Source organism: Rhopilema esculentum, chromosome 10 (assembly GCF_057945365.1).
Source record: "Rhopilema esculentum isolate cy_ngs chromosome 10, ASM5794536v1, whole genome shotgun sequence".
Lineage (NCBI taxonomy): Eukaryota > Metazoa > Cnidaria > Scyphozoa > Rhizostomeae > Rhizostomatidae > Rhopilema > Rhopilema esculentum.
Window position 1 is genome coordinate 3,874,103 of NC_142824.1, and position 26,843 is coordinate 3,900,945.

General features: G+C 36.0%; 1 protein-coding gene across 2 annotated transcripts in view; it reads right to left on the reverse strand.

The window, feature by feature from the left end:
* LOC135688037 (uncharacterized) overlaps nucleotides 1-18,270 on the reverse strand; it is a 35,912-nt gene extending 17,642 nt beyond the window's left edge. Inside the window, exons 1-18 of one of the 2 annotated variants that reach the window (XM_065204727.2) lie at nucleotides 18,080-18,270; nucleotides 14,745-14,814; nucleotides 14,355-14,483; nucleotides 13,400-13,516; nucleotides 12,637-12,669; nucleotides 11,484-11,545; nucleotides 11,247-11,365; nucleotides 10,304-10,373; nucleotides 9,742-9,814; nucleotides 9,122-9,189; nucleotides 8,636-8,736; nucleotides 8,107-8,223; nucleotides 7,230-7,327; nucleotides 6,160-6,228; nucleotides 5,446-5,565; nucleotides 2,843-2,965; nucleotides 2,205-2,256; nucleotides 219-356 (exon numbers count right to left, since the gene is read on the reverse strand). In XM_065204727.2, the coding sequence (XP_065060799.2) occupies nucleotides 219-356; nucleotides 2,205-2,256; nucleotides 2,843-2,965; nucleotides 5,446-5,565; nucleotides 6,160-6,228; nucleotides 7,230-7,327; nucleotides 8,107-8,223; nucleotides 8,636-8,736; nucleotides 9,122-9,189; nucleotides 9,742-9,814; nucleotides 10,304-10,373; nucleotides 11,247-11,365; nucleotides 11,484-11,545; nucleotides 12,637-12,669; nucleotides 13,400-13,516; nucleotides 14,355-14,483; nucleotides 14,745-14,814; nucleotides 18,080-18,126 (1,606 nt within the window). In that variant the 5' untranslated portion in view covers nucleotides 18,127-18,270. The remainder of the gene's footprint in view (nucleotides 1-218; nucleotides 357-2,204; nucleotides 2,257-2,842; nucleotides 2,966-5,445; nucleotides 5,566-6,159; nucleotides 6,229-7,229; nucleotides 7,328-8,106; nucleotides 8,224-8,635; nucleotides 8,737-9,121; nucleotides 9,190-9,741; nucleotides 9,815-10,303; nucleotides 10,374-11,246; nucleotides 11,366-11,483; nucleotides 11,546-12,636; nucleotides 12,670-13,399; nucleotides 13,517-14,354; nucleotides 14,484-14,744; nucleotides 14,815-18,079) is intronic. The other variant, XM_065204735.2, reaches the window with a different exon arrangement.
* Nucleotides 18,271-26,843: the final 8,573 nt, after the last annotated feature.

The window sequence follows — 26,843 nt, forward strand, 5'->3', positions numbered from 1 at the left end:
TGTTCATCAATAGTTAAAGGCACTGTGTTCCAACAGTCAACCCTTTACGTTGACATTAGGCTTGTTCGCAACTGAGAAGTCGCTGGGATTAATTTGCGTTGCTGATTGGATAAAGTAACAATATCAAACCAATGGCAATTTAGACGAACTCCTCCATAATTTGCGGGACAAACTGCCTTTGAGCTAGAAATGGGTTAATTTACTAGAAGCGACCATACCTTGCTGCAATCTTGTCCTGGTGGTTACGTGGTTGCCGTTAACAGAACACAGGGCGCCAGGCTTTGGGTCAAGAATAACAAAGCCATTTTGGTTTTCAATACTACAGTGCTCATTCTCAACATCAGGACCGGTTAGCACTGTGGATGTAAACACAGCATCATATAGAGTGATCGATATATGAAATATTTATAACAAATGGTAGGTTACTTGGGTAAACGCACTATATACTTTGACAAACAATCTCCAAGTTGTTTCCTTTTGTAAGTGTAGCCTCCTTGATGGAATTCGGGACTGAGTTTATAAACAAACATTTTTCTATGTATGACAAAAATGGGGAAGGATGGATTCGGAACACGAGAGAAGCAAGCAGAGCCTCTACATCTAAAGTAGCTTGCACACAACTTTCAGAAAGAGGTCAGTTCTTAGAAACCAAAACAACATCCTACTTTTGTTCCCAGTGTAAAGCTTCAAAAAAAAATTTCGATAAAAAGATTCAACACATTGAAGAGATTGTTCAACAGCTTTGGCAAACTATGCTTACGCGCGAGGAAGCGTGTATGCAGCACACCAGCTTTTTAAAAATTACTGGCGTCAAATAATTCCAAGATAAACCATTAAAAACATAAATGACGTTAAAAGATCATAACTTTACACTGTTATCGTGACAATTATTTGATTACTGCTTCTGAATCCTTCTTAGTTTTTTAATTCTCTTGCGAAGTAAAAGAAAAGGGAAAAGTTGGCAGGATTTTTCTGGTGCTTAAGAACAAAAATGATAAAGCTTAAGAAATTTTCTAGATGTACAAGCACTGTTAAGACTTCATCAATCCAATAAGCCAATGACGAGATTAAATAAGGTTTAGCTGGTGACCGTCTCAGCAGTTCATTACAAGAAGGACTTAAGTCTAATCAAAGAAAACTCTTTGCAAATACAATTTGTATTTTTTGTGGTCAGTGTCACAGATTTATTTCATTTCAGCCAAACACTGTCAACCAGAAAAGATTTACTAAAAACACTCTGTGGTTAATTATCATCTCGGGATGGATTAAAAGAGACCATAATCAAATGGTGCTAAATTCTATTCTGGCAAACAGGGACAAGGAAATTTAGAGTAAAACCTCTATATGGCAGACACATTTTCCACCAGAGCAGGAACTGTTCCTTCAAGGGAGGTGTCTGTTGTTTGGATATTTATCCAAAGGTTCTAACAGCATGAAATAAATGGTGAGACAGACAAATTTGTCCACTGTTTCGACGTCCGTCCGTCTATGGTTCTTGAATCTTTTATTGTACTTTGTACATTAACTATTATCTTTTACACATACAAATCTTGAAGTGCGCTTCTGTAAAGGCTTCTATAAAACAATTCGATTGTGAAAAGTATACGGAATAGGCCTTGTTGCCTCTACGGAATCATTTATTTACTGCTAGAATAAACTGCTAATCAAACAAATAATAAAGCCATTCAAACTCATCACTGATGCATCACGGAGGTTATCTTCTTTCAAAAGAGAGGAAGAAATATTTCGACAACAGCTTAGACTAGAGATTGAACATATTTCTAACGTATTTTATGATGCAACATCAAACCATTGACTCTTTTCAACTTACAGACCTACAAATCATGAAATTAACCAATTATGTAACCTACAGAGAAAGAAAACCGAAGAAATTTCATCTAAGGATTCTTTCAGCATGCCTTGGCATGTTATGTATAACAAAAAATATCAGGGGAAAAATTAGTCATTGATCTTCAGACCTAGATCGGTTAAAATTTATAAAAAGATTCAAAAGATACAAAACGTAAGGATAACAACAGTCTGATTGTTGATAAAAGCAAGAAAATTCGAAGCAATATTCATGATTGGCAAATGTTTACAGAACAAAAGCTTATTTGGCTAAATCTAGACGAATACTTAGGGCTGTTGAAACTGTTGCCATTCGATCAAAATCAAAATCTGAACACGAAGGATGTTTAACTTACCGAGATCCGGTTTGACATCTGCATCTCTGGTACCGATATTAGTCTTTCCTTCCTAGCAATATAAATGTTTTACTGTTGATAAGAATCATAGCTTATCCTTTCAACATCTGAGTTGCGATATGTATTTATTTTCACTTGCTATCTACGCATTGTGAGCATAGTCTTGGTAGCTTGATGGAATTCCTCTTAGCAATCATGCCACCTGCACACAATGTATTATCAAAGAATGGCCTAGCTAACAGACCTACTATTAGAAGGATTCATTTCGCTGCAATAACTTTAATCCCTATGCGATAGAATCAATTCAAAAGGAAATTTCCTAACCTTTTTTTACAGACATAATCAAGTGTAGTATTTGAAAATTTTGCTAATGTGTAAACAATGCAATACCATCGATCAAATGTTCAGGGCTTTGGTAAACGGGACCAAGGTTCAGGACTATTTGAGGGGGCTTTTGATTTTACTCGTGAAAAACGCGCCAACAAATCGTGATTTCTAAACCTTGGTCCCGTTTACACTGAACTGCATTAAGATTCAACCATTACTGAAAGGTAGTGCGTTAAAATTAAATCTTCTTTCGAGTCCATTGTTACTTTAGCCTTCTCTCCAACTTAAAAAGTAAGTGGTATAGGAAATACCTTTAAGTGGTAGAGAAGAATTCCAGTGCTTAGAAGGTCATCTTCTAATGCAACTAGATGTGGTAATTCTGAGTCCATTCTGATCCCAATTTCTTCATGTTTTTTCAATGCAAGCTCCCTCTCCTAAACAAAGCATAATAACAAAAGTAAGACAAACCTATTCAGGTATTATAAGTACCAGAATTGGTGTGAGGATGACTCAGTGGCTAGGGCGCTGACTATAGATCCAAGGACCTCTGCGGTTTAAGTCACTCACATGAATAAACTTTTTCTATACATTCCATACAAGTTATAAGTCGAGTAATTGAGATAATATTTGTTATGTTGTTAAAAAAGGCCTAATCATGTGCTCACATGTAACACGTTTTACTCCCTCGCCTCGAGCTCTACAACTCCCTCTAAGTACCGTTACGTCATAATATGTTAATTTATTCAAAACATTACAATATTAACTTCACACTGCATACACCACAAAAACGATTCTCTGGAGAGCATCAACTGTGACTATACCGGGGCCATAGCATAGAGGGTAAAAAGAGACACATTCTTACTTATAAATACTGAAAGATACAAGGGGAGGTGTGGATTGATCTATGAGGTTGGTCTTTGGTCGAAGCGTTTAGTTTCGAAAAGATACTGAGATTTAAAATTAGCTTATTAGCTTCCAAGGCAAATATTTATTTCCATATAAAAGGATTTGGAATCTATTGTCATCTAAAAGGTTTCCATAAGCTTTTTAGAAGGAACAGCACAGTAGCAAGAAGTGGTCCGTATCTTCTATGTCATCGTTTGTTCGACACAGTGGGTTTACTGTGTCCTTGAAATTATGCTTGAATTTATGGAAATTAAGATTGCTTAGTCGCACCCTAAATTGAGTTAAATATGCAACACCTTTTTGGATTATGGAGTCCATATCAGTAGCTTTGTGTCCATTAAAATTGTGTCCATTGAAAAGCTGTAACATTTCTGCTGATAAAATCTCGTCTGAACTTTCCACTGAAGATATTCCGAAGAGAAGCGAAACAATGACATGTTTTCAAGTGGCAAGATTTTATAGAATTAAATTTGACAAATAAATTTATAAAAATCATATCACTAAAAAGAGCCATAATTAATGTGATGAAAGTAGAAAGAATTTGCAAGTAAGCGAAACAATGACATGTTTTCAAGTGGCAAGATTTTAAAGAATCAAATTTGACATTTAAATTTGTAAAAACCATATCACTGAAAAGAGCTATCATTAATTTGATGAAAGTAGAAAGAATTTGCAAGTAAGCTATTTGGCGTCACACTTATACACCTAGTGGAGTCACTTGACCTCCATACTGAAACTAAAAAGGAATTTTTCGCGAGAAAACTACCTTTATTTCTTCAAGAAAGGAGCTTATGCAAAAAGGAAACCGGTATCTTATATACTAGTTAGTTACAAAAACTATAAATACTTGTTTTATCTAAGGATATATCAAATTCTAACCATGGGTTGTTGTTTTGAATTATCATATAAAAAATTCATGAAATATGCATATGTATATACTAATGGCCTATCCGTGACATACCAGGAATAAAAAAATATAACTTGATTTTATAGAGAAGGAAAGAAAGAAGAGGGCCCTCCAAAACCATATTTTTTAAGATAGAACGAAAAAGAGGGAAAATAGCATACTTATATACTTGTATAAACGTCGTATTGTGACAAAAGGCAAACAGAAATTTATATCCAGATGCGGGTCAAAAGAATAGCGGAAGAATGCCGTGTTTGATAAGTTACTTGTTCTGGACTCATCGGCGACAGAATTTCTGTCTACACAAGTACGGATCCTTCGTTTCGAAGTAGACGTGTTACAAACAAATCAGATCGGAAGACGACTATGCTTAATTTTAAAATTTTAATCACTTTTTCACTTTAAGGACTATGGGTTCTTGAGTATATGTTGATCTATGGCTGAACGCCATCATAGTTTGCAGAACCGTTTTTTGCCTGATGCTTTCCTACAACCGGAAATTATAGAAAGGGCTCCATGCAAAAGCTATCGTAATACTAATTTTCAGCTAGAGTAATACTGAAAAAGTTAACATATTGACAAAGTATCTGACAATAAATGAAAATTCAAGTAAAATACCATATGGTGGGTTCATTGAAATGAAAGAGGCACTGAAGCAATTCTCTTAGCTGTTCTTTCAAATAAGCGTATACTATAATTATCACCATGTTGAGGCTTTAGGATAGAACATTCTGTCTTGCAGGTCATACCCACCAATGGCAGAAAATTGCGGGTGAGGGGGCAAGTAGGATGCGGTCGCCCCCAATATTTTGGAGGACAATAGTCTTTGATTCTAAAACAATGGGAAAATATGACGTCATCTTGGCAAGACAATAGGCTTGCCCCAATATTTTACCAAGTGTCCACCCCTGAGATCCACGTTTCAAAACTGTGATCGTATGTCGTACCAACGTTTCTAAATTTTTTCAACAACAGGCTACAGCTGAAGCCGCTGTTTACCCTTCCTAAATTCTCTGTAGAGAGACTGTTGTTTGTCAGATGACAACGCTTAGGAAATTAAATAATAAACCTCAGCGATTAACAAGTCCAATTGCAACCAACCTGCATAATCTTCTGTGTTTCCTTCCACCTGTCTTTCCACTTGTCTGTCAATTCAACCAATCGCTCTTCATTTTCTGAGAGTTTTTTAGCAGCTGCTTTCTCGGCATCACTAAGAGCATCCTAGTATATGACATTTCATGCTAAAAACGTACTAATATAAATCGTATAAAATAATCTCTTTCGATTAATATTGTCTCTAAAATACAATATCTATAATATCGATTAATATTGTCTCTAAAATATTATTGTATTTTGATGTGAAATTACACTAATGTAAATCATAGAAGCATGAATCATAGAATGGAAACATACTCTTTCAAATTTAATGATAGCTTGTTGTCAAAATTATACAATGTAAACCATTCAACAGAAGTAGTTTCTCTTAAAAATAATGACATTTCAATGTTAAAATGATGTTCATTAGTATCATACAAGATAAATATTTTTTATCGGATATATGATATTTTGTTATTAAATCATACAAATAGAAAATAAATAGTTTCACGAGAATTTAACAATATCAACTATTAATACATTTAATGTAGCATATACGAACTACCCATGAGGAAAATGTTGTCAAAATGATAAATATACAATTTTAATACTTTCACAGTAATGAAAAAAGAATTGGCACTGCGTTTTATGAACCTGGGGAATGTAAGCGGTAAATTTTACCTACCTCTTACAAAACTAGTGAAAAGGAAAATAACATACCAGATGCAGCATATTTTTCAGTGTGTCGATTTCGGCTCTCAGGTCTCGGATAAGTTTTACATTTGGATCCTGTGAACGAACAGTGACAAAAAATTAAAGATAGTCATGATTTCTCTTCATCTACATTACCACTCAACATGATTGAACATGGGTGGTATATCCTGCGATTCTGCTATCGGACAGCATTTACTAGAAAACCCAGATTGTGCAAAAAATATAATGGCGACATGTTTCGGATTATTGGTAAAGCCCGATCGTCGTTCCACCTAGCAGTTTTAGAATCTATCTACATAAGCACGAAAAAACCGCTACTGTGTAGACAACAGGAGTTCGTTTTCACCTTAGGACTCCACTGGTAACATTCTCAATAGGCAAGCGGCACTGATTGGTCAACCTATACAGTCATGTGCTCGTGTTTCTGATTGGCCTATTTCGATCCACAACTGGGTATATATATTTCCTAGCGTAGAGTTTTCGATTAGTGTTCTGACATTTTATACTCTGAAGAGTGTCAGACGAAAAGCTTTAGTTTACTAAATGTTTGCTTTTTTCAAAGCCATTTACAAGCTAATCTTAAGAAAATACAAGCTGAAGACGGTTAATACAATCATTAAATGGAGTAAAAAATATCGTTTATTGGACAGTTGTATGAAAAGATGAAAAAATGCAGAATATCAGCTACTCGTATTGTGCTAGTGGAGATGATCGCAGGGCATCATAATGCTTTTAATGCCATTTATCAATAAAACTGATAAACTTGTATCAATATAAACTGTGGTGGGCTTCACAGTGTCGAGGAGGCTTGTGGGCCAAAACGAGATGGCGAAAAAGCCAACACTGCAAATGTGCCTACAAGCCTCCTCGACACACGCTTTGGCAATTCCTTTCGCAGCCAATCAAGATTTGACGCCTATGTTGATACAGGAGACACCTTATGTAATTTTTGAAACTCAAAAAACATTTGCTTCTGACTTGTCTATTGATTTGTACTTTCTATTTTAAGAGTACAAAGAACGTCAGAGGTGCTCAGATGACAACTGTAAAAAATGAAACAAAAAAGGACCATTCACCTCATTCACAGTTGGTTTGTTAATTATATTCTTTGCTCTGTTTGCATAACGAAGAGTACTCAATGTTTCTGCATAGTTGCAATCAGCTGGAGATATGGCTGTTCAATTGAAAAACCAAAGTTATACGCAAGACTGGGAAAACATATTTCTTTACCTTAGTAACTAGCAATTATCAACCAAGTATCCTCATAGCAATGTATGTCAAAAATTTTAAAAAACATCCGGCCTATTTGCATCTATGTCTTTTTAGCTACATAAATCACACGAAGGCTTCCATTGGAGAAATGATTCTTTAAGGAGATTTGAAATATTTTTTAAAAGAAATTGGAAGTTGTGAAAAGTCTTGTGAATACCATGATGAAAAGGTAAAATGATTTGAACTATAATGAAAATGCGAAACGACACATTTTTAAAAGCTGATTTTACATTTGGCTTCCGAAAGGCATATTGGCAAGGGGAGAAGGCAATTTTACGAGGAAGAGAAGAAGGCAAATCAAACGGGTATGGGAAGAAGGCAGGTTAATTGGTTAAGGAGAAAGAAAATTTTATGGGCAAGAGAAGAAGGCAAATCATAAGGGTAAGGGAAGAAGGCAAATTAAACGGTTTTGGAAGAAGGCAAGTCATAAGGGTAAAAGAAGAAGGCAAATTATACGTATATGGGAAGAAAACTGGTTGATTGGTTAAGGAAGAAGAAAATTTATGGGTGAGGGAAGAAGGCAAATCATTAGGGTATAGGAAGAAGGCAGGTCATATAAGTATGGGGAGAAGCACCGGATGTCTTGAGATCTTCAAAGGAGATATCTCGCATTATTGCTATTTTAGATAAATGAAATTGTTGTGAAATAACCATTTTCAGCTGAGAATGAAAATCGCATACTTGCAATCATAATAGTTTTCGAATTTCCACCAAGACTATCTTTAAGTAGCCAAGTCAGAACTGAATCTCGATATGGAATAAATAAATGCTTCTTATTCGGGTTTGTAGATGATTCAGCTAAAAGAAATTAAAATAATTAATTCGCCTCAAAAATTAATTTAAAATTGTTTTCATACAAGGTAGCTTTGGTAGATAAAAGTTAGAAGCAAGTAGACAAAAGAAGGTAGTGTCGCCTTGATAGAACGTTCTAGCTAAAGGACCAGAATAAAGCCTACACGGCGGGGCTTTAGAATAAAGGCTACACGGCGGGGCTTGAGAATAAAGGCTACACGGCGTTTCATATTGGTTATCTGCAATACCAAAATATGTACCAACATTTCAGTATTTATTATTCGCAAAACAATTGTTACAGAGCACCAATGCATACACGTGGAACTTTGTTGTAGTTTATGACTAGAAAGGTGATATAATGAATAAAACAAGAAATGATAGAGCAAGAAGAACAATAAAAGAAGAACGAAGAGCATACCTAGGGAAGATATGACAGAGCCAAGAGTAACTAGTGATTTGTTAATGTTGCCTCCTTCTTTTAGCCTCACTCCAGTGGCACCTGTTGCGTCAGCTCTTTCACTGTGAGTAATAATTTGAGCATGGTAAATGAATAGAGCTTAAACGCCGGCCAGTTCAGTTCAAACGCTGGTCGTTAATAAATAGCGGTCAGTTCAGCATTTGGACACACAAGCTATTAGAAATGAAGCTGGGTAATTTGTAATCTGGCAGCCATTTTGGATTTGGTGACATTGAATAACATGTTGCAAATTGCACAAAAATGACTGTTTTTCGTTGTGATAGGCTCAAAAAGGACTGTTTTTCGATGTGATAGGCTAGGCTGTTCGTGGTTAAAATTTAGCTGGAACAGGTTTCTCAAGAAATTATTTATCATTAAAACTTTTCTGACACAGGCTCGAGTATAAATAACGAATTAATGTAAATGCAATTTCAAATATTACAACACCTTCCAGCAAGATCAACCAGATTTATTTTACTCGTAGTCTCACTCGGCATGTCATGGTAAAATTTAGCCTGCAAAATAATGACTATCTATTAAATCATATAACGCTAGCAAAATTCCAGTTTTTCCTACGTAACAAATATGTAAGAGTAGATACAGCATACAGATACATATACAGCAAAAAAACGAGAAAAATTGAAAAGAAATTATAATAATATTTTATAGCTTGTAAGATGAGTTGCAAGTAAAAGGATAATATAAACAAAGATGGGATAATGAAGCAAAATAATGTCTCAGTGAAAGGTTTATAACACCAAACGTCACTGGAACTCCCTGTTCCTTAAAGTACTTTCCTCTCTCCCCAAGAATCTTCCCTATATTGGTTCTTTTATGATAAATATCATAACTATCTGACCGGAATCAATTGGGTTATAACAAATCTCGTTACGTTATAGGGGAGGGGGGGGGGGGAGAAGTGGGTGAAATAGAAATTGTGCAAGATAAGTCTTTTCCATAATACTAAGAAGCAAATGAATTAGCTCTAAAGAGCAAATATGTGGCTTTTTAGAAATAATGAAAGTGGCTGGAGACCAGGCCTAGTCTTCTAAACAGAATTCATGTACCTGAGTGTAGCTCAAAGTAAAAATGGCGTGAGATCGGCTACTTGTGTCATTCATGTTCGTAGATGCTGTTGTTCTTTAACGGAAGAGGAAAAATTAGATTAATGCCTTGATATTAATCTATAGAAGATTGGCTGAAAAACCAAAACTGGCTAAAACATTGTATCATCATCTGAAATAATAACTGCAAATATGGACACCACAAGGGCACCATTACGAGAAAATGAAATATATTTTACAGAGTAAAAAGTCAACTTAACCCCCCCCCCCCTTTAAAAAACCCACACACCCTCCTAGCAGAATGGAATTATTTCAATTAAAATAGGGCTTGATAGTAGATCGTACTAAAGTCCAAAGGTACAAAACCGTTCTAAATTAGAGGTTTAAATAATGGCAGAAAATTACAACTGAATCCAATCTCCAAGTGCTTCTCCCTGTTCTTCGTGGAAAGCTAAAATTTTGCACAGTTCTTAGAATGTTGCAGCGTTTGTATAAATGATAGATTTATAGATTTTACCTTTGATTTAAGATTTGATTTTAGATTTGATTCTAATTACATCTTTACCTCAGTGAATTCCCTTGAGCCATCAGAGTCTCTACAGCTTCATAGTCATTTACGAGGTGCTTTGAAAGACCTGCAAAAACGCATATTGCTACAGACCGAAAAGTAATTTTATGAAAGATTGATAACTTTTGCTCTGATTTCTAAAAGGATAGTTAAAAATGTCGAAGTTTCAGTCAATTAGGGCAAATATGATTTAGAAACGCTTCATGGTGTATTTTCCAGCCAATATGTTTGGTTTGGTCGTAAACATAAACAGCACTTACAAGATCTTTCAAAATAAGGGTGTACACATGGTAACTAAGCTCCCGGGCATTTTCACGCCATACTTTCAATGGCAAGTGGCTCAATCTCTACTATCCGGGGTCAAGCAAATTCAAAGTATTAATAAAGAATATTTTGTTGTCATGAGCCATTACAGGCATAGCTGAAAATATGTCGATAGACCATTTCCTGATCCAGTTGCCATTTTGAAACGCATTGAATTCTGGGATGGCTAGGGGGCAAATAATTTTGATGGCCTTTGTAACCAAGTCAAAACTACCATAGTTCGGCTTAAAATGAGCAAAAGGTCGCCAGCTTCATTCGTTTTTTGAAACAAATAAGGACAAACCAAACCACTAATCATGATAAAAAGTTTCATCATAAACAGGCATTAAACGGACTTCGAAGCTTTTGGAAAAGAAAATTTGCTTTTCTTTAAAGATTTTACATACATTGGCAAACTAAAAGCCATTTGAATTATACCTATAGTAACTGCCCACCTCTGATTTTATCAATAAAAAGTCCAAAAGCTAGCATTCACTCTTTCATGGTCCTAGACTGAATTGAATGGCAGAAAAGATCTAGAACTGTATATCTGTTGGAAGACCGGTATGACATTGAGCAAGAAAAAATGTTGAAACAGAAACAAATTTTCTAAATCGCCACAGAAAACGTAACTCACCTTGTACATAAGGTCCTTCTTTGGGATGCTCTCTTACTTTCAATGTGTATGAGGTAGTACCTCTTTTAGACTGAGGTCTGAGTAAATCTCGTACTTTTTCGTTGTAAATCTCTAAATAGCTGCAAAAAATAATAATGTTGAAATCTTTCTAGAAACCGTATAAAACACAGCATGCTCGTTTCTTGGTATAATGCAATTTTGAAAATACCTTTAAGATTGAGATTGTGATAAACATACCTTACTTCGGTTCTGAACGAAATACCATCATCTCCACATTTCCGCATTTGATGAAAAAGACCCTACGTGAAAAAGATGTTTATTGGGTCATTCTCAACAGAAGTATTAATGATATTGTTTCTACAAGGGTTTGACCAATGAAAATGTCTTTGTAGCAAAATCATTTGTCTTTGGGCTGGAGATGTCCATCATCAGTTAATGGAGGTTTCATTGCAGCAAGTCAGGTTCTGTATTTTGGTACACTTGGCTCGAAATCAGCTTAACAATCAATGCATAATATCTGCTATTTATATATAATGTTTTGTTCCATTCTCCAGTTTGTAATGATTTCAGATGGACAAAATAGTGCCCGATTATATCACAACAAAAATTGGGCTTTTACTGTAGTTTAACTAAGTTTTCTTTGTGATGTAATTCTTTATGTAGCCAAACATGGGTCAATGGCGTTCAGTAGTGGTAAAATTGGGGTTCATAGCTGGTAAAAGAGCGTCTCCTAACAGTAAAACGGGCGTAGCTTCAAAAATAATTATTTTGTCAGCTCAAAAAAAACAGCTTCCGTTTGGTGACAATGATGAATGCCCAATAGATAAATCAATATAAAAACCAAGCAGCTCTCTATATCCATGTACACCATGACCTTTGAAACCTTAGGGCCATATTTCGCTGCCGAAAAATGTTAAAGCCAAGAAAAAAGGAATTCTCTAATCGCTTGCAGCTGAAAACAAAATACTGGCGGCTTTAGCTGAACTGGCACTAGCTTATATTTAAAACTAGGCAATTCTAAAACGTTCAGTATCTTTTCAGGGTAATTTTGAGTCATGTTATCTTGCAAGATTTCTAGTTTCATCGAAATGCACCACAACAGAATGGATTAGAAAATCAACGACTGTGAATCTGTTCTAGTTTTCTTGGCTTAGGCCGATTTCTGTAGTCAGTTAACATTAAAGCTTAGTACGCAGTAGAAATCTTGGTAGACTATATTGAAGCACTGAAACACCCCCCACCATTAGCTTAGTAAGTAAATGAGTTTTAGAACGCATAGTTCCTGCTGATTTTTGCAGGTTTACAAACCCCTTAAAGATTATAGCTCTCCAAAAAATATACAATTAGAGATTGTTTAGAAATGAACAAAAATATTGTCTGGAGAACGAACCTCGCATATCCTTGGAATGAGTCCAACGTTTCCCTGCAGAACAAAATTTAAAGCAAAATTTTTATACAAAATGTCTATGAAATTACAAAGGAAATTAAAACCTTTAAGAATTTTAGAAAAAGTGGAAGAAAAAGATGTCTTATTATCAACAAAAATGTAAAAAGAATACAGCATTTCATAAGACTTTAAAATACAGCAATAATTATTTGATTTATAAAGATAAAATAATCAATTCTTTTGGGCATTGTTGTGTACTGTTTACGCAATCAAGGAAGTGATTTATAATTAACAATTCTTGGGGTAGCAGGGCTTTTGGTGGTTATGGTCTTCTTTGGGTAATCGTTTGAATATATACCCCCTTTTTGTAATGAATTGGTGTACATTCAAAGGGAAAGAATAAAATTATTTTTCATTTACATGATTCAGTAAACAACGATGGATTCTCATTTAAAAATGTAACCTAGACTTACTCCAAAGTTGCAAATAACAGTATTTAATTGAAGTGATGGAGGCTCAATCTGCTTTAGCATCCCAAAAGAAAAAAATAGTTAGCAAAAAAGAGGCTTGTAAAAAAGTCTTAGTGTACCCCATATCTACATCCTTCAATTACCAAGATTTTTATTCATTCAATTAAGGATAAAGTCATCAAAAACATTTTTCACTATATCTGCTGATTTTTGGTTAAGAAACTCTACTTAGTTTTTACTTAAACTGAAAAGGCTATTAAATTGAGATAGAGAAAGCAACTACACCATTAACTTACAGGTTGTCCCATCATTGTATGTGTTTTTCCTGATCCAGTTTGCCCATATGCAAAAATACATGCATTATAGCCTTCAGAGGCAGCTTCCAACACACCTTTTCCCAGGTCTGAGAACACCTGCAAAAGAATACAAGTTTCATAAACATATAAGTACTTTAACATTTGCTTTTTAATTAAACAGAAACAGATATGGGTGATGCATTGAGGAGTAAAATTTAAAACTCATCATTAAACCAATCAATAGAGTTGCTAGATTTTTGAGGAGAAGTCAAACTGTTGACAGTGCTCTAAGGCTACAGCTTGAGGAATAAATTCAAACAGGGCTGTGGCTACAATGGGTTGTAGGGGCTATCGTACCCATTTAAAAAATACCTTTGCAAAAATCAAGGAATTTATTCCTTGAATGGGGGCTTCATCTGCAAATTTCAGACTTGTCAGCAAATAAATGATGGTTGACAAATAGGACCTGAACACTTACTTGAGTACAATATCCTGCAAAGGCCCTACATTAAAGCTTATAAATTGAGAAATAAATCTTATCGTTTTAATGTTGACTGTCTAAAGTAAAGACATTATTATTGGTAGATATTGGCATAATTCAGGTTTTCAATGATACCTTAAAGTCAGCTGGTGTATTTTTTAAAGACCCAAAAAAATGAAATGGTCATTAGGTTTAGTAAAGCACCTTCTAGTTCCTGTAGCCAAAAGTGATTGTTTGTAATTTGACACTGCTTTGTTGGGTAGAAATAGCAAAAAATAAACAAATGTAGTCCACAGGAAATAAGATGTGCTTATGCTGAAAGCTAAGTAACAAAGAACAAACATGTCTTTGGTATCTTTTTAATCGGGGGCTGGTAGTTTAATCATAACCATCTGGTTAAAAATATTGCATAATTGTGCATTTCTCAAAGCTATAGAACACTTTGAAGATGTATATTTGTTTGTGATGCCTTACCTGCTGCTGGCTTGCAAAATGCATTGCATTTGAATCAAATGACCAATAGGAGTAGTCAAAGAAGAAATCTTTCACCCTCTCTCTTCCATGTGCTGGCTTGTCACCATGATCATCAGCATATGAGCTCAACTTGAATAAAAAAATCATCAGTCTAAAAAATTAGTTGGGATACAACACTTTTAATGTGAAAAAACATTATTTCAGACATGAATAAAATGTAATCAACATTTTGTCTAAGAATTAGCTCTTGATGAAACTAAAAAAATGATTATTTGGCAATAAATACACAGCAGTCGGCTTTCGGTCAAAAATTTACTCCTCGCTTATGTTAGGCAGGTTACTTCAGAGAAAAATATCAGATGATTACCCAAATTGATAACGAAAACTCACTTTTAAATTAAGGATGCTAGTTCTCTTCCCTTCCATTTCTATAATGCATTTAGCATCCATGTTCTTCTCCCTGTGAGTTTAGAAGATAAATGAATTATATACTGGAAACAAACAAATCCAGGCCCCATGCAGCAAGCAGGCCCTTGGTTCATGTCTGATGTGCCTTACCAGTCAGGCCAGCCTGGTTATTATTCCATGGGTTGGATCATAATTTTGATGAGCAGACTTTCCCCCAACAGGCCATATCCTGAGAAAATTATTGTGTCATATTCTTGCTCACATTCTAAAAACCATTTTTCCACTGCATATGTGGTTATCTGTGCATCATAGTTGTCCATGGATTAAAACCAGGTAGTGGCTGCAGGGCCATTTCTAGCTATTGTGCACACATTTGTCAGGGGTCTCCAGTCACATTTGCAACAAAAAGGGTGCACCATCCTTTATTTGCTGGAACACTGGATAGCAAAAATTTCATCAATTTTGCAGGGTTTCACACCCCTCATGTCCCATATTGTGACAGCCCGCAGTGATTTTTCATTTTCCAGCATGACCCTACATAATCATGAGATCATGGTTATCTTATTCCTATAGACATGCTTTGAACAGGAGTCCATGACTAACACTGATTAAGCAATGTGCAAAGGCAATAACTTCCAGAATTTCTTCCACCAACAATGTATTTTTCTGATTGTGCAAGATTCTGTAAAACTGGTAGCATCTAGCATAATTCCAAGGTAAAAAACAAATTGATGACACCAAACTCACATCCTGCCAACTGGAATCTATTTATCTAGCATTGGGGAATATCGCAACAAAGCAATGCTTTAAACCAACAATTTGATAAGTTTTGTCTTGAAACCACTGCATTTCAATGTATCCAGCAATTATATTGGATAGAGTAACTACCCCAGGCCTTTTCTTTTGATGCAAGTGATTACTCACCATCACCTAAGCACTTCTGCAAACCCAACCACACAAGCGTTGGCTCGCTCATGCAAAACAGTAGATTATGAGGAATAAATTTGTCATCAATTAACACATTTCCAATCATCTAGCAAACGACATAGACAATATAAAGCCAGTATATAAAAACACAGGAAACATATGTAAGCTAATTCAATCACATCTCAACAGAATTATGCCATTGAATATCAAATCCACTTGAATGTTTAAGATTACAAGGCACTTATTTTTTTAACTAATTAGCTTTTGAAACATCTTTTGGGCAGTATGATCTTTGAGTTCAAGGAGACTTTCAGTAATCAGTACTAAGCTGGGCGCACACAAACAGCTTCAAAGTGGGCCAGTTCTAAATTCTTCACATAGAGCTTCTAAGCTATGATGAAGAGCAACAAACTCAAAACAGAGCCTTGGTGAACACCAATCATGACACGGCTACTTTCTTGACTTTTCAATTGATCCCCAATTGCCCACTTGACCACCTTTCTAGGGTTCAAAGGTCTTTGGCAGATGTGAAGTAATAAACATTTTCTTGTCAAAAATATTTCTTGAAATTGTATTACATTGCCTGTCAAAAATCTTCAACACTGATATCAGTCTGGAAAGCCAAATTCAGTCATCCCTCTCTCCTCCACAAAAACAATGTTGGTTTACTATAAAACAGGCTCAAAGAATTTGAAAGTACCTTCTTTTGTGTTTCTCGCAAAATATTTGTCTAAAATACTGACATTGTTCTAAGGGGAAGGGGACAAAATTAGTATTTTTTTGGAAAAGCTATGAAAGATATAAATACAATGCAAATTGCTGGATGTTCCAAGTACTTTCTGCAATGAGTATACCATGATTACAGAACTTATGATCCCTTCTCCTTACGTAAAACCAATATGCATCTAATTGATATCAACAATATCTCTGGTGTGATTTTCCTTGGCTTTCTAATCTGATGATCTTCTCTAAAACCTTTGTCAGGTGTTTGCTGCCATAAAGTGACCACATGTCCAATGACCTTGCCATTCCCTTGAACAGGGTAATGATAACTATTTTCTCCTAATCTGGTGGAGCATTGTTCTTTTTAATTGTGTTGTTGAAGAGCCTTGTCAAAAAGTTTAATCAATGGGTAGAACCTCTTAAAAACAACCTTAAAGCAGAGTTAAAATTAGATTGCAAATAAAAAAATCTTATCTTGCACGTGTTTACTATTGTACTGGCACAAATTAATAAAAGGAGCTTTTTCTCTGTCCCAAATTATTCAAAGTTCTACCTGAGGACAGGAGAGAAAATAATTTCTAGTGATTATAATAGACAATTAACATATTTGTATAACGCATCTGGTTACAGTTAATGGAAAACTTGAACCAAACATGCAAAACTTTTCAAAAATTTTGCATGTAACACCTGGTCTATGGCCACAACTTTTCAATCAACATTTGGTTTGACTATAACAGGAGTTTGCTGAATTTTAGACATTTGGAGAATGCAAATTTTGAGCAATGAAGTCAGATGTCCCCATAAAATATAAAAATTGAACCAATCAGGATAAGATTTGCTAGAATGGTACAGAAAACAAGGGAACTAAAGCCAGACTGCAGAGTTTGACAGTTTCAAATGAGATCCCAGATGTGCAGGAGCAAAATTCAAGTGTGCACGTGTGAACTTTACCTTAAGTGTGCACTTTAATTGTGTATATAGTGCGCACAACATCAACAAAGATAAGAAAATTGACATAGATGGTAGTTATTTTGTATCTTTGAAACAAATGCAAGATTATGTCGATCTTTAATAAACACGATTATTTGTTTGCCCTAAGGAATATGACACACCCATGCCACGCCCAGAATAAAAAATATGCTGAAAAATCTAGGAAAAAAATCTGGGGTGTGTACTTGCCTTTGCAGTATACTATAGGCACCAATCAGCTCTTTTAAGCTGTTTTTGCATATAACCTTTATTTTTAATTGATTGATGGTCACGCTTGGCAGCAGAGAAATATGTCCATGTTGTTGGATGCTAGCAGTTACTGAATAATTCACGGAAAATCAGTGCCTGGGGTTTCATAGTAGGAGCACATTTACTACAGAAACAACAAAACTTTCCCGCCACCTGCAACCCGGATAAATAGATGGATCAGGTTGAGATAACCATCGGAACATGTTTGCAAAGTCTGTAAACTGAATAAATGCAAATAGATATCCAGACCAACCATTTTAAGCTATCAATTTTAAATAGACTAACTACAGTAAAGAGAAACCTCATTACTGAGCGATATTTCATGTTAAATGGAAACAATAACTCTAGAAATGACATTTAGTAAAAGCTTAGTTTAGGCCTAGGTCATTCAACTGAAAGTAATAAAACATTCTCGTTGTCGTTGTTACCTGGTGTTCAACGGACGGACGCGAACTGCCACTTTCACCGACGCCATAACGTTATGGCCAGAGATAAGAGGATTTGGGACTACATATATCTAATTGGTTTAAAATCCTTTCTGTTATCATGTACTGAATTTTCTGTACATTCATGAGTTTGACGGCCACCCATAACAAATGGAATCTCCTCCCATTTTACATATTCGAGGCAGTTTCCATCGCAGAGGCTGCTTTGACAACAGTTCTTTTTCGTCTTGAGAAACAATACCCAGAAAATAAATTGCCCCCTTGCGACTTTAAGCTCAAAGGGGAGGCATCATTATATCTAACCTGATCAGCCTAAGTAGATTAATTTGGTTTGTGGCTTTTCTTCTAGTTGCATTAATAGGGCTGAAAAGTGGTTGCCCGAAAAACTATGATAGCACAGAAGGCTGAAAAGGCTCGAAAAGGCTCATTGGCAACAGATGGTCTGGTCACCTAGCTTCTTGCAAGGCTGTTAACGAAAATTATTCAGAGATCATAAAAACATTGAAAGAGAAACTCGTCCGTTCATCGCATCTCAGCCGTTTGAGAAACAATGAGAGAGAAAGGATGAAAAAATAGTCAAAATCATCAAGGAGAAAAAAGAGAAAAGTTTTAATAATGATGGTGGCGCTTCTCGAAAAACGTCGCTACCAAAACGGTTAAATGACAGTTTAATTGCAGACTGCCTGCCAGATAGAGACAATACGAGCTGCGGTGACGAGCTGTATCGACAGGTTAGAGAGAGACTTTGCAAATCGTTTCTCACCTGAAAATGCAACTGTTTGCTCATCAACAAAGAGCCTCGTTCCAAGCTTGGGTGAAAAAGTTTTAGACCAAGCTTGGATGAAAAGTTTTACTTTCTTAAACATGGTGGATACCCCTCCACGGCGGCGACAAACTACTAATCGAAAGATTAATCTAACTTTTCTCTATTTTGACAGAAAATCGCTAATGGAAATCAAATTTTAGAGGTCTGGGATTCAAAACCAAGAAGATTAAAATTTAATGAAATGCATTAACAATTTCACATTTGTTCATTTCCCTTCATTTTTCATTGTATATTTACTTATCTTTCATATTACTGTTGATATTTTTGTAAAAATTTTCTTTAAAAGTTTATATATTCATCGTACATTCAGTTAAATTCATTTGCTATCTCTACTCTCAAGCTCCCAGAAAATGCATGTTTGACCCTCCGATAGTTGGGCTTACAGCGCCCCCCCCCAACCCCCTAGCTGGAATGTTACCTCGCTTCGCTCGGTCTTGCCCCCCCCCCCCCTACATGTTTTCTTCTGGCTACATGCCTGGCTTAGAGGTACGCTGAGGTCGGCCAGGTTCTCTTTATCAGGGCCGACACCAGCAGTGATATACAGGGGAGGGGGGGGGGCGGACATAAAAGCATTTCCGACAACATATCTACTTCGTTGGTAGAATACTGCGCATGCGTATCAACATGTCAGTTTCCATTTGCTAGGCATAGGTCTGGTGGCCCACTGTGCAACCGAATTTGCTATATTTTAGATGCAGATATATTCTCATAGTGTAGTTCCTCTTCTTGCTGAAGTGGATGCGTTTTTCAGTAAAATTCAAAAGGTTACAACTTAGAAAAGTTAAACAACGTCATCAGCACAACTTTATAGAAAGGGGGACCAGGCTACATGGCACAATAATGCCAAAAAGTCAAGTCTTTCCAACCAACAATCTTGTTTTCTTTTTCACGGCTGCAAACTTGTCTAGTACCTGATTAATTTCAGTGTTTTCACAGAGACTCAGGGTCATCAGATTTAACAAAATATCATTTTCCATGGATGATCGGAGGCAGCAGTTTTCCAGATTGACAAAGGTCTATATTTAAAATCTTTGCATCACTTTCTGGTGTCACGTTTTCCTTTCCTTGGCAGAGACACCTTCAACATAAAGCAAAATTCTATATATATATCTTAATTGTCGTTTTTGTCACTTACTTCATGCAAAGTCCATAATCAACCGGAAAATTCTCGGAGTTTATCACAAAAGGTATCCTAAAATATTTCCTGACAAAGGACCATTAATTTTTCCACAAGGACTACTTTTGACTATTTTCGACCAATGCACAATAGAAATAATCGATTAAAAGCAAAATTTCTAATTATAGAATATGAAAAGATAAGCAGATTATCATCAGCCTCTTTATCATCAGATAAGCAGATTATCATCAGATTATCAACACCAAAAAATGCCTTGATTGGTTTAAATCTAATGAAACGATTGCAAATCCCTCTAAATTTCAAGCCATCACAATCGGCAGCAAAGATAAATGCATAAATGAGTTTGAAATTGACAAAAAAATTTGCAATTAAAATAGAGAAAAACGTTACTTTGCCTGGTGTTCAGATCGATGAAAATTTAAAGTTTGATGCTCATATCGATAAGATCTGTAAAAAAGCAGCTAAACAGTTAAATTCTTTGAAAAGATTGGCAAGATTTATGGGTGACAGAGAAAAAAAGATAATTATGAATTCATTTATACTATCTCACTTCAATTATTGTCCATTGATATGGATGCTGCCTATATGGTAAAGGAAGTCAGGATAAGCTAGAGAAAATTAACGAGAGGGCTTAAAGACTAGCCTATTCGGTCTATTCATCTTCGTACAAAGATTTACTTGCTAACTCAAAAGAAACTACCATACTGTTAGAATACTGTTAGAAACTACCATAAATGTCCAATCTGTTAGAATTTTAGCGCTCGAAGTTTCTGAAAAACTTAACAACCTTAATCCTGTTTTCATGAAAGACTATTTTGTACCCAAAAAAACAGACAATTTAAGAATTTGATCAAAACTTGGTCCCTTGAAAACAAGTGCGCATGCTCGTTTTGCAGTAAATGAACTGTCTTATGCAATCCTTGCAATTGCTTCATATTAGTCTTAATTAGTGTATATTCACTATTGTAAAAACTAACGTTAAATAATCTACAATACAATACAATACAATCAGCCAGTCATTGGGATGTGACTTGTGGAGAATCCTAAAATCTTCCGACAAGTATTCAGATTTTTGGACAAGCAGCCTTAAAGGGGGGCGACGTGCGCTCCCATGCCCCTTATTGGCATCGGCTTTGCTCTTTATCCTTTCAATGCTTGCTTACACTCAGCTAAGAGGCCATTCCAGGACTTCTAAATGATAAATACTTCCGTTCATTCTTGAAGTTTTTTATTTGGCGACTTCTGGTCGGCTGAAGTATTCCTAAGATTCCTGGATGCTATCTGCATTTTGTGAATGAAAGGGATTTGAAGGCCGTGGTATTACTAGAGCTGTAGGAGTGTGACATACCCAATTCTTCACGATTTTGTCGGTAAAATCATCGGTAAATTTTACAATTGATAAGCCTCAAACTTCCTTGTCTGGAAGGTAAAACTACGCTACTGGATTCTAGATTCACTAGTGATAAGCAGTGGCGTAGCGTCTATGTATGCTACGCTTGCGGCGCAAGCGTAGAAATTTATAGACAAATTCTAAAATTCTTGCAACACTTTCAATGCATAACAATTTCCGCAATAAACGGCTTCTCTTTCTTGTCATGAGCAGCATGCAGTGAACGCTAGCGCCAACAGGCCAATTGGCCCCAAATTGGCTATTTTTCCAAGTAAACTGATCGCTAAAAATTATGAAATTCGAAAAATCTGAAAAACTGAAGCCCCTCCACATCACTCTTTTTGCCTGTCCAAAATAAGAGAAACATGTGATGCTCCAGTGCAGCTTCAGTGCAACTCGAGAGAAGCTTCTGAGAGAAGTGAGAATTTTCCGGACTGGAGCTTGCGGTCGGCCTGAGCGCAAGCCTTCCCGAAAATTTGATAATCCACAACATTTTTCTACCTATAAGCTGCTTTTTGCGAATACTCTTTGCGTGATACATCATTTCAAATCCAATTATTTTCCTTTCTTTACTTTGTGACTGTTGAAAAGAGAAAAAGTTTCGTCAAAGTGGGGTCAGAGTCTATTTGTCATGATCCGCATTCCGTAATTCAAGTCAAAAGGCTTGCCAGTATAGTCAGAATTTACGGACCAGGGCATGCGGTAGACCTGAGCGCAAGCCTTGCTAAATACATGATGATTTGCCGGGACTAACTTTCTGAAACTTCACACATGGAAGCATCTTCAATTCTAACAACTCTCACAGCTCACTATTTTCATCTTAGTTAACTATGAGAGTAAAAAATGAGCAGAAACTGTTGCTCCTGTTCGCTTAGGCTCTGCAGTGTGTTAACAATTTCGCAATGTGGAGAGCTCCTTCTTGCGGGAATCCCCAGCTTCATTATAGCATAAAAAATTCTTACATTAGGTGGGCATTAGGTGATGCCTTTTCTTGAGGAATATGAATAAGAATAAAATCTTTTGCAAAGCAGTTTTAGCACTAGGAGTTATTCTGAAAAGTCTTGCTAAACAATTGAGCTTTTTTCAAAAACTTTCGCATGGGTGATAATTTTTCCCTTGGCCCCTCTTCACTTTCCAACCTCTGTCGGAGCCTCTAATGAAAAGAATAGACACCTTGATTGATTAGAATTAGAGTACTAAAGATTTGTTACTTTGAAAATCAAAATTTGCTATCACGATTATCATTAATTACCGCTTGTATTTTTTAGAAACTGAAATTACCATTACATTTATTCAATATAGCCGTATATTTTATGTTACCGCATGCCTAAGTTTTGCGCTCACGCTACGCCACTGGTGATAAGCTCCATCCAGATCTTCTTGCGAAGTTTCTTCACGAGTGATTTGCTAGGCTGGGGTCAAAAGAGATGCTCAGGCTCCACTTGCCGACAAAGTCTGTTGCTAGCTATTGTGCTCAAGAGGGATTTCCAAGATCAATTTGCCGGCAAAGTGGTGAGCCGTCCTGTATTTGCCGACAAGTCTGGAAATTTGCCAACTAAGCACCCCTAGATGGCAAAGAACTCCTCGTTTTTGCAATAGAATTTTCTTAAATGGGGGTGTCACGCCCCACGCAACCCACTATAGTAACAGTTCTCACAAAATGGCCTAGCCATTCTTAATTTTCCCGAAGTAATGGCAAATTAAACCTCCCGTTTTTCTAATATGGCTATATTGCAGTAATGCAATGCACATTAAAATTTAGGTCTTAACTTTTTATAATTTACAAATTTTTGAATTATGACACGCTTTATAAATTATAATAAGCATGTAACTTCACCCATGTCTCAAAAAACATCTATATAATTGAAAACAAGCTACAATTTCAAAAAATTTTGAGAAAACTACTGAGTTGTATTCAGTATTCAGTATTCAGTATTCAGTATTCAGTATTCAGTATTCAGTATTCAGTATTCAGTATTCAGTATTCAGTATTCAGTATTCAGTATTCAGTATTCAGTATTCAGTATTCAGTATTCAGTATTCAGTATTCAGTATTCAGTATTCAGTATTCAGTATTCAGTATTCAGTATTCAGTATTCAGTATTCAGTATTCAGTATTCAGTATTCAGTATTCAGTATTCAGTATTCAGTATTCAGTATTCAGTATTCAGTATTCAGTATCCTAAGATGTATAAAATTTCCACTATTTACTGCTACGTGTGCTGCTTCATGCTTTAAAGGTTCCCATGCAGCTTAAGGTTTTCCTAAGGGTGCAAAACCTTCAGCTGCATGGGAACAAAACAGGGCAACTGGCCTACTGTCCAAATCAGATCCTTCAGCTAAGCGTAATTTTCCCCTGCTTTTCTTTTTATCTTGAAAAAATAAAAGATATTGCGTCATTTTCAGAAATAACAGTTTCTAAACGCAAGCAAACGGCTAAGGGCTGCAACTGAAAGAAAATTGTGATCTTTAGTTTGGAAAGTCTATTATCTTTTGAAAATTTTCAGCCAAAATTTTTTTTGCTTCACTCTATTTGAGTAGGAATTCTAGATTGAGATCTGATTGCAGCTGCTAGCGTATTTCAAACAAATGGAGAAAATTCGATAAAATTTGATGTGATTCCCTCTACACTGAGCTGAATTAATGAACTAAAGCTCTCCTTATGTAGGGCACATACTTCTATAATCATGTCATGTCTCCCATCCACCATGTGTTTAATCACCAATTTTGTTTTGGTCCACCTAATTTCCATGAAATGTGTGCGAGCCATACACCTGCTTGTTTGCGTGGTCTTGAAGAAATGACTAACATCCAGCGTTTTCCTTAATCAAAAATATTATCAAGGTTTCTGCAAATAAGAAATTCAGGAGGCACTTGAATTGTGCGTGAACATTTAGAACAAGGATTTCTTTATTTCATTTTCTGTGATAACTCTGTTAGTCTCCACGAATCAGATGGACTGACTCCTTCTCACCAGGTAAGCATACAGTCAGGGCTGTCGCAATAATTGTGAGTGAGGATGTGACTGCCTCCTTGGAAAAATTCCATTGCAAAAACGAGGAATTTTTCGCTAAGTAGGGTTGCTTTATCGATAAATTTTCGAACTCTTCGGCTAGCAAAGGATTGCTCACTTTGTCGGCAAATGGACCTGAGCAACCCCCCCCCCCTTTAGCACAATAGCTAGCGACAACTCTGAGTACAATCCTCCCCGAATGATATATTCCCGCAAGGAATGGTTTTTTGCTGAGATTGATACAATGGGCGTGGCAAAAACAGATACAGAATATCCTAATTGACCAAGATTCTAAACATGAAGTATTAGTAAAAAAGACTATTTTTTACAGTATATGGATTAGGTTAAAAAGAAAATGAACATCATTTAGCGATGTCTTTATTTGTCAGCAAATAGGTATCGAAAGGAAACCCTTTTAAATCGTTTTCTCGGATCTCCATCAAAAGTTATTCTTTCTTCCTTGCATCCTCAAAACCCCTTGAAAACAATCTTGTTTGTCAGATTTTGGAGAAGAATGACCCAGGTGTTTTTGGATTTTGGAGCCATATCTTTGCAGCCGAACGGAACTGTCTGATCAAGCATAAATAATTCAAATAGTCTAAATCAGCTAAATCCGTGTCTGGTTTAAAAGCTGGGTGAAGCTTCTTTTCAGAGAAGTCTTTTTATGCAGAGACAAGTTTCTAATTGCATTCAGCCCATCAAATTCTTTGTCATCAAATCTTTGCTTAGAAAAGAACTGATATTTACGAGAACCTGGTTGCGTGGTCTCTCCTCTCACTGATGTACAAATTGAGGTGGTCTCTCCTTCTTCATTTTTCGCGTGATTTGAAACAACGATCTTCACCTCCATCTATTTTGCAACGCACACAATTCAAAAAGTGGGGGCTGAAATGCAGGCTGGGGTTTGCCCCAAAAATAATTGGAGACTACGGCCTTTAGAACGCTGAGAAACAATTTCAGAATTATTTACTTCTTTCCGTCCTTATAAACATTACGATTCAGTGAAGATTTCAATTACTATGAATATACAAAAAAAACCCACTAGGACTAAAAAAATAAATAAGCTCCCAGGTGCTTAATAGAGCTTTTACGGTATACGGAACGACATACAGCACTGAGAATGCATAAAACGAGGCCAGCAAAGAGTCAGTAATTTATTTCTCTACGTGATTGATATTTTACCTTTAAACTATAAACTTTTTTATCTTTTCTTGCTAAATTGCAGCTTAGACACATGTGAACTTTTTAAAATTCTGATCGAGCAAAGCTTCAAATATGCTATCGCATTTTGAAATTTTGGTCTAGAGTAGCGTGTCACGAAATTCTACTTTTGCTGGTTTTATTCTGTTCAGCCGACGACCTAACATATATTTCTTTTCTACAAGGTATTTCTCCTGAAGCTCGATGCTCTTATTTTATAATTTGAAGCTCGGCTGGTCTTTACATTTGTTTTGGTTCCATCATTATCATATCTTCAGCTGCATACTATATATTGCATTCAAGTCCACTGAATAACAATTACACATGACATTTCTTGAAGCGCAGAAATGTTATGATAGTTACTTGCTGGGCGGCAGGCCTTTGCTTTTTCTAATATCTATGGCAAATTTCTCAGTCTCAGTTTTCTTATAAAATTAGCCTGAGCCACTTTTTGTTAGGGCTGTTGGAGGTCTGAAACTCAAGCTATACAAAGTGCGTTCTTATTAAAAAGTAGGTAATGGCCTATCCACATTCTGTTCTTCGCACACAGCGTCAGGTTCACTCTATAACGATTGATAACGATTAAATATTAATTTTAAAGTAGAGTTCTATAGAGATAACGGGCTGCAAGTCGTTTGGGTTTTGGGGCAAGGAAAGAGGAAATATTAATGAGCGGCATTAAACTGTAATCAAACAGTGAGGGACAAAGTTAGAAATTGCGCAAACATCTCTTCTAAGAAGAGCGCACAGTAAAAATCCGCTTCTTTCCAATTCACCAAACAATTTGGAAATCTCATTCTATTACTGAGTATACCCTGGCCCTAGCAACTTCAGTCAGCTGAAGCCACAAGCTCGACTAAAGTAATTGACCCGAATAACTCAACACGTCTTTATCATACCGTATTTTTCAATTCTTCGGCGATCATCCCTCGAAACCCACTTTAAAGTACTTCCCTGGAATTTCAAGATCTTTTAAAGGCAGTCTGTCCCCTCAATGATTGGCTAATATGAACAATAGGTCTTCCTGCCTTAACGGATAACGGATTACGATGCTTGCTTTGGCTGGCCTAGCTGCGGTAGTGGACGATTTTTGAAACTGGGAGCAAAAAGCAAGAAGATTAAATGGGGAATGGCAAGAAGATTTAATTACTGGAAATGAATGATGTTAATGGAAGCATT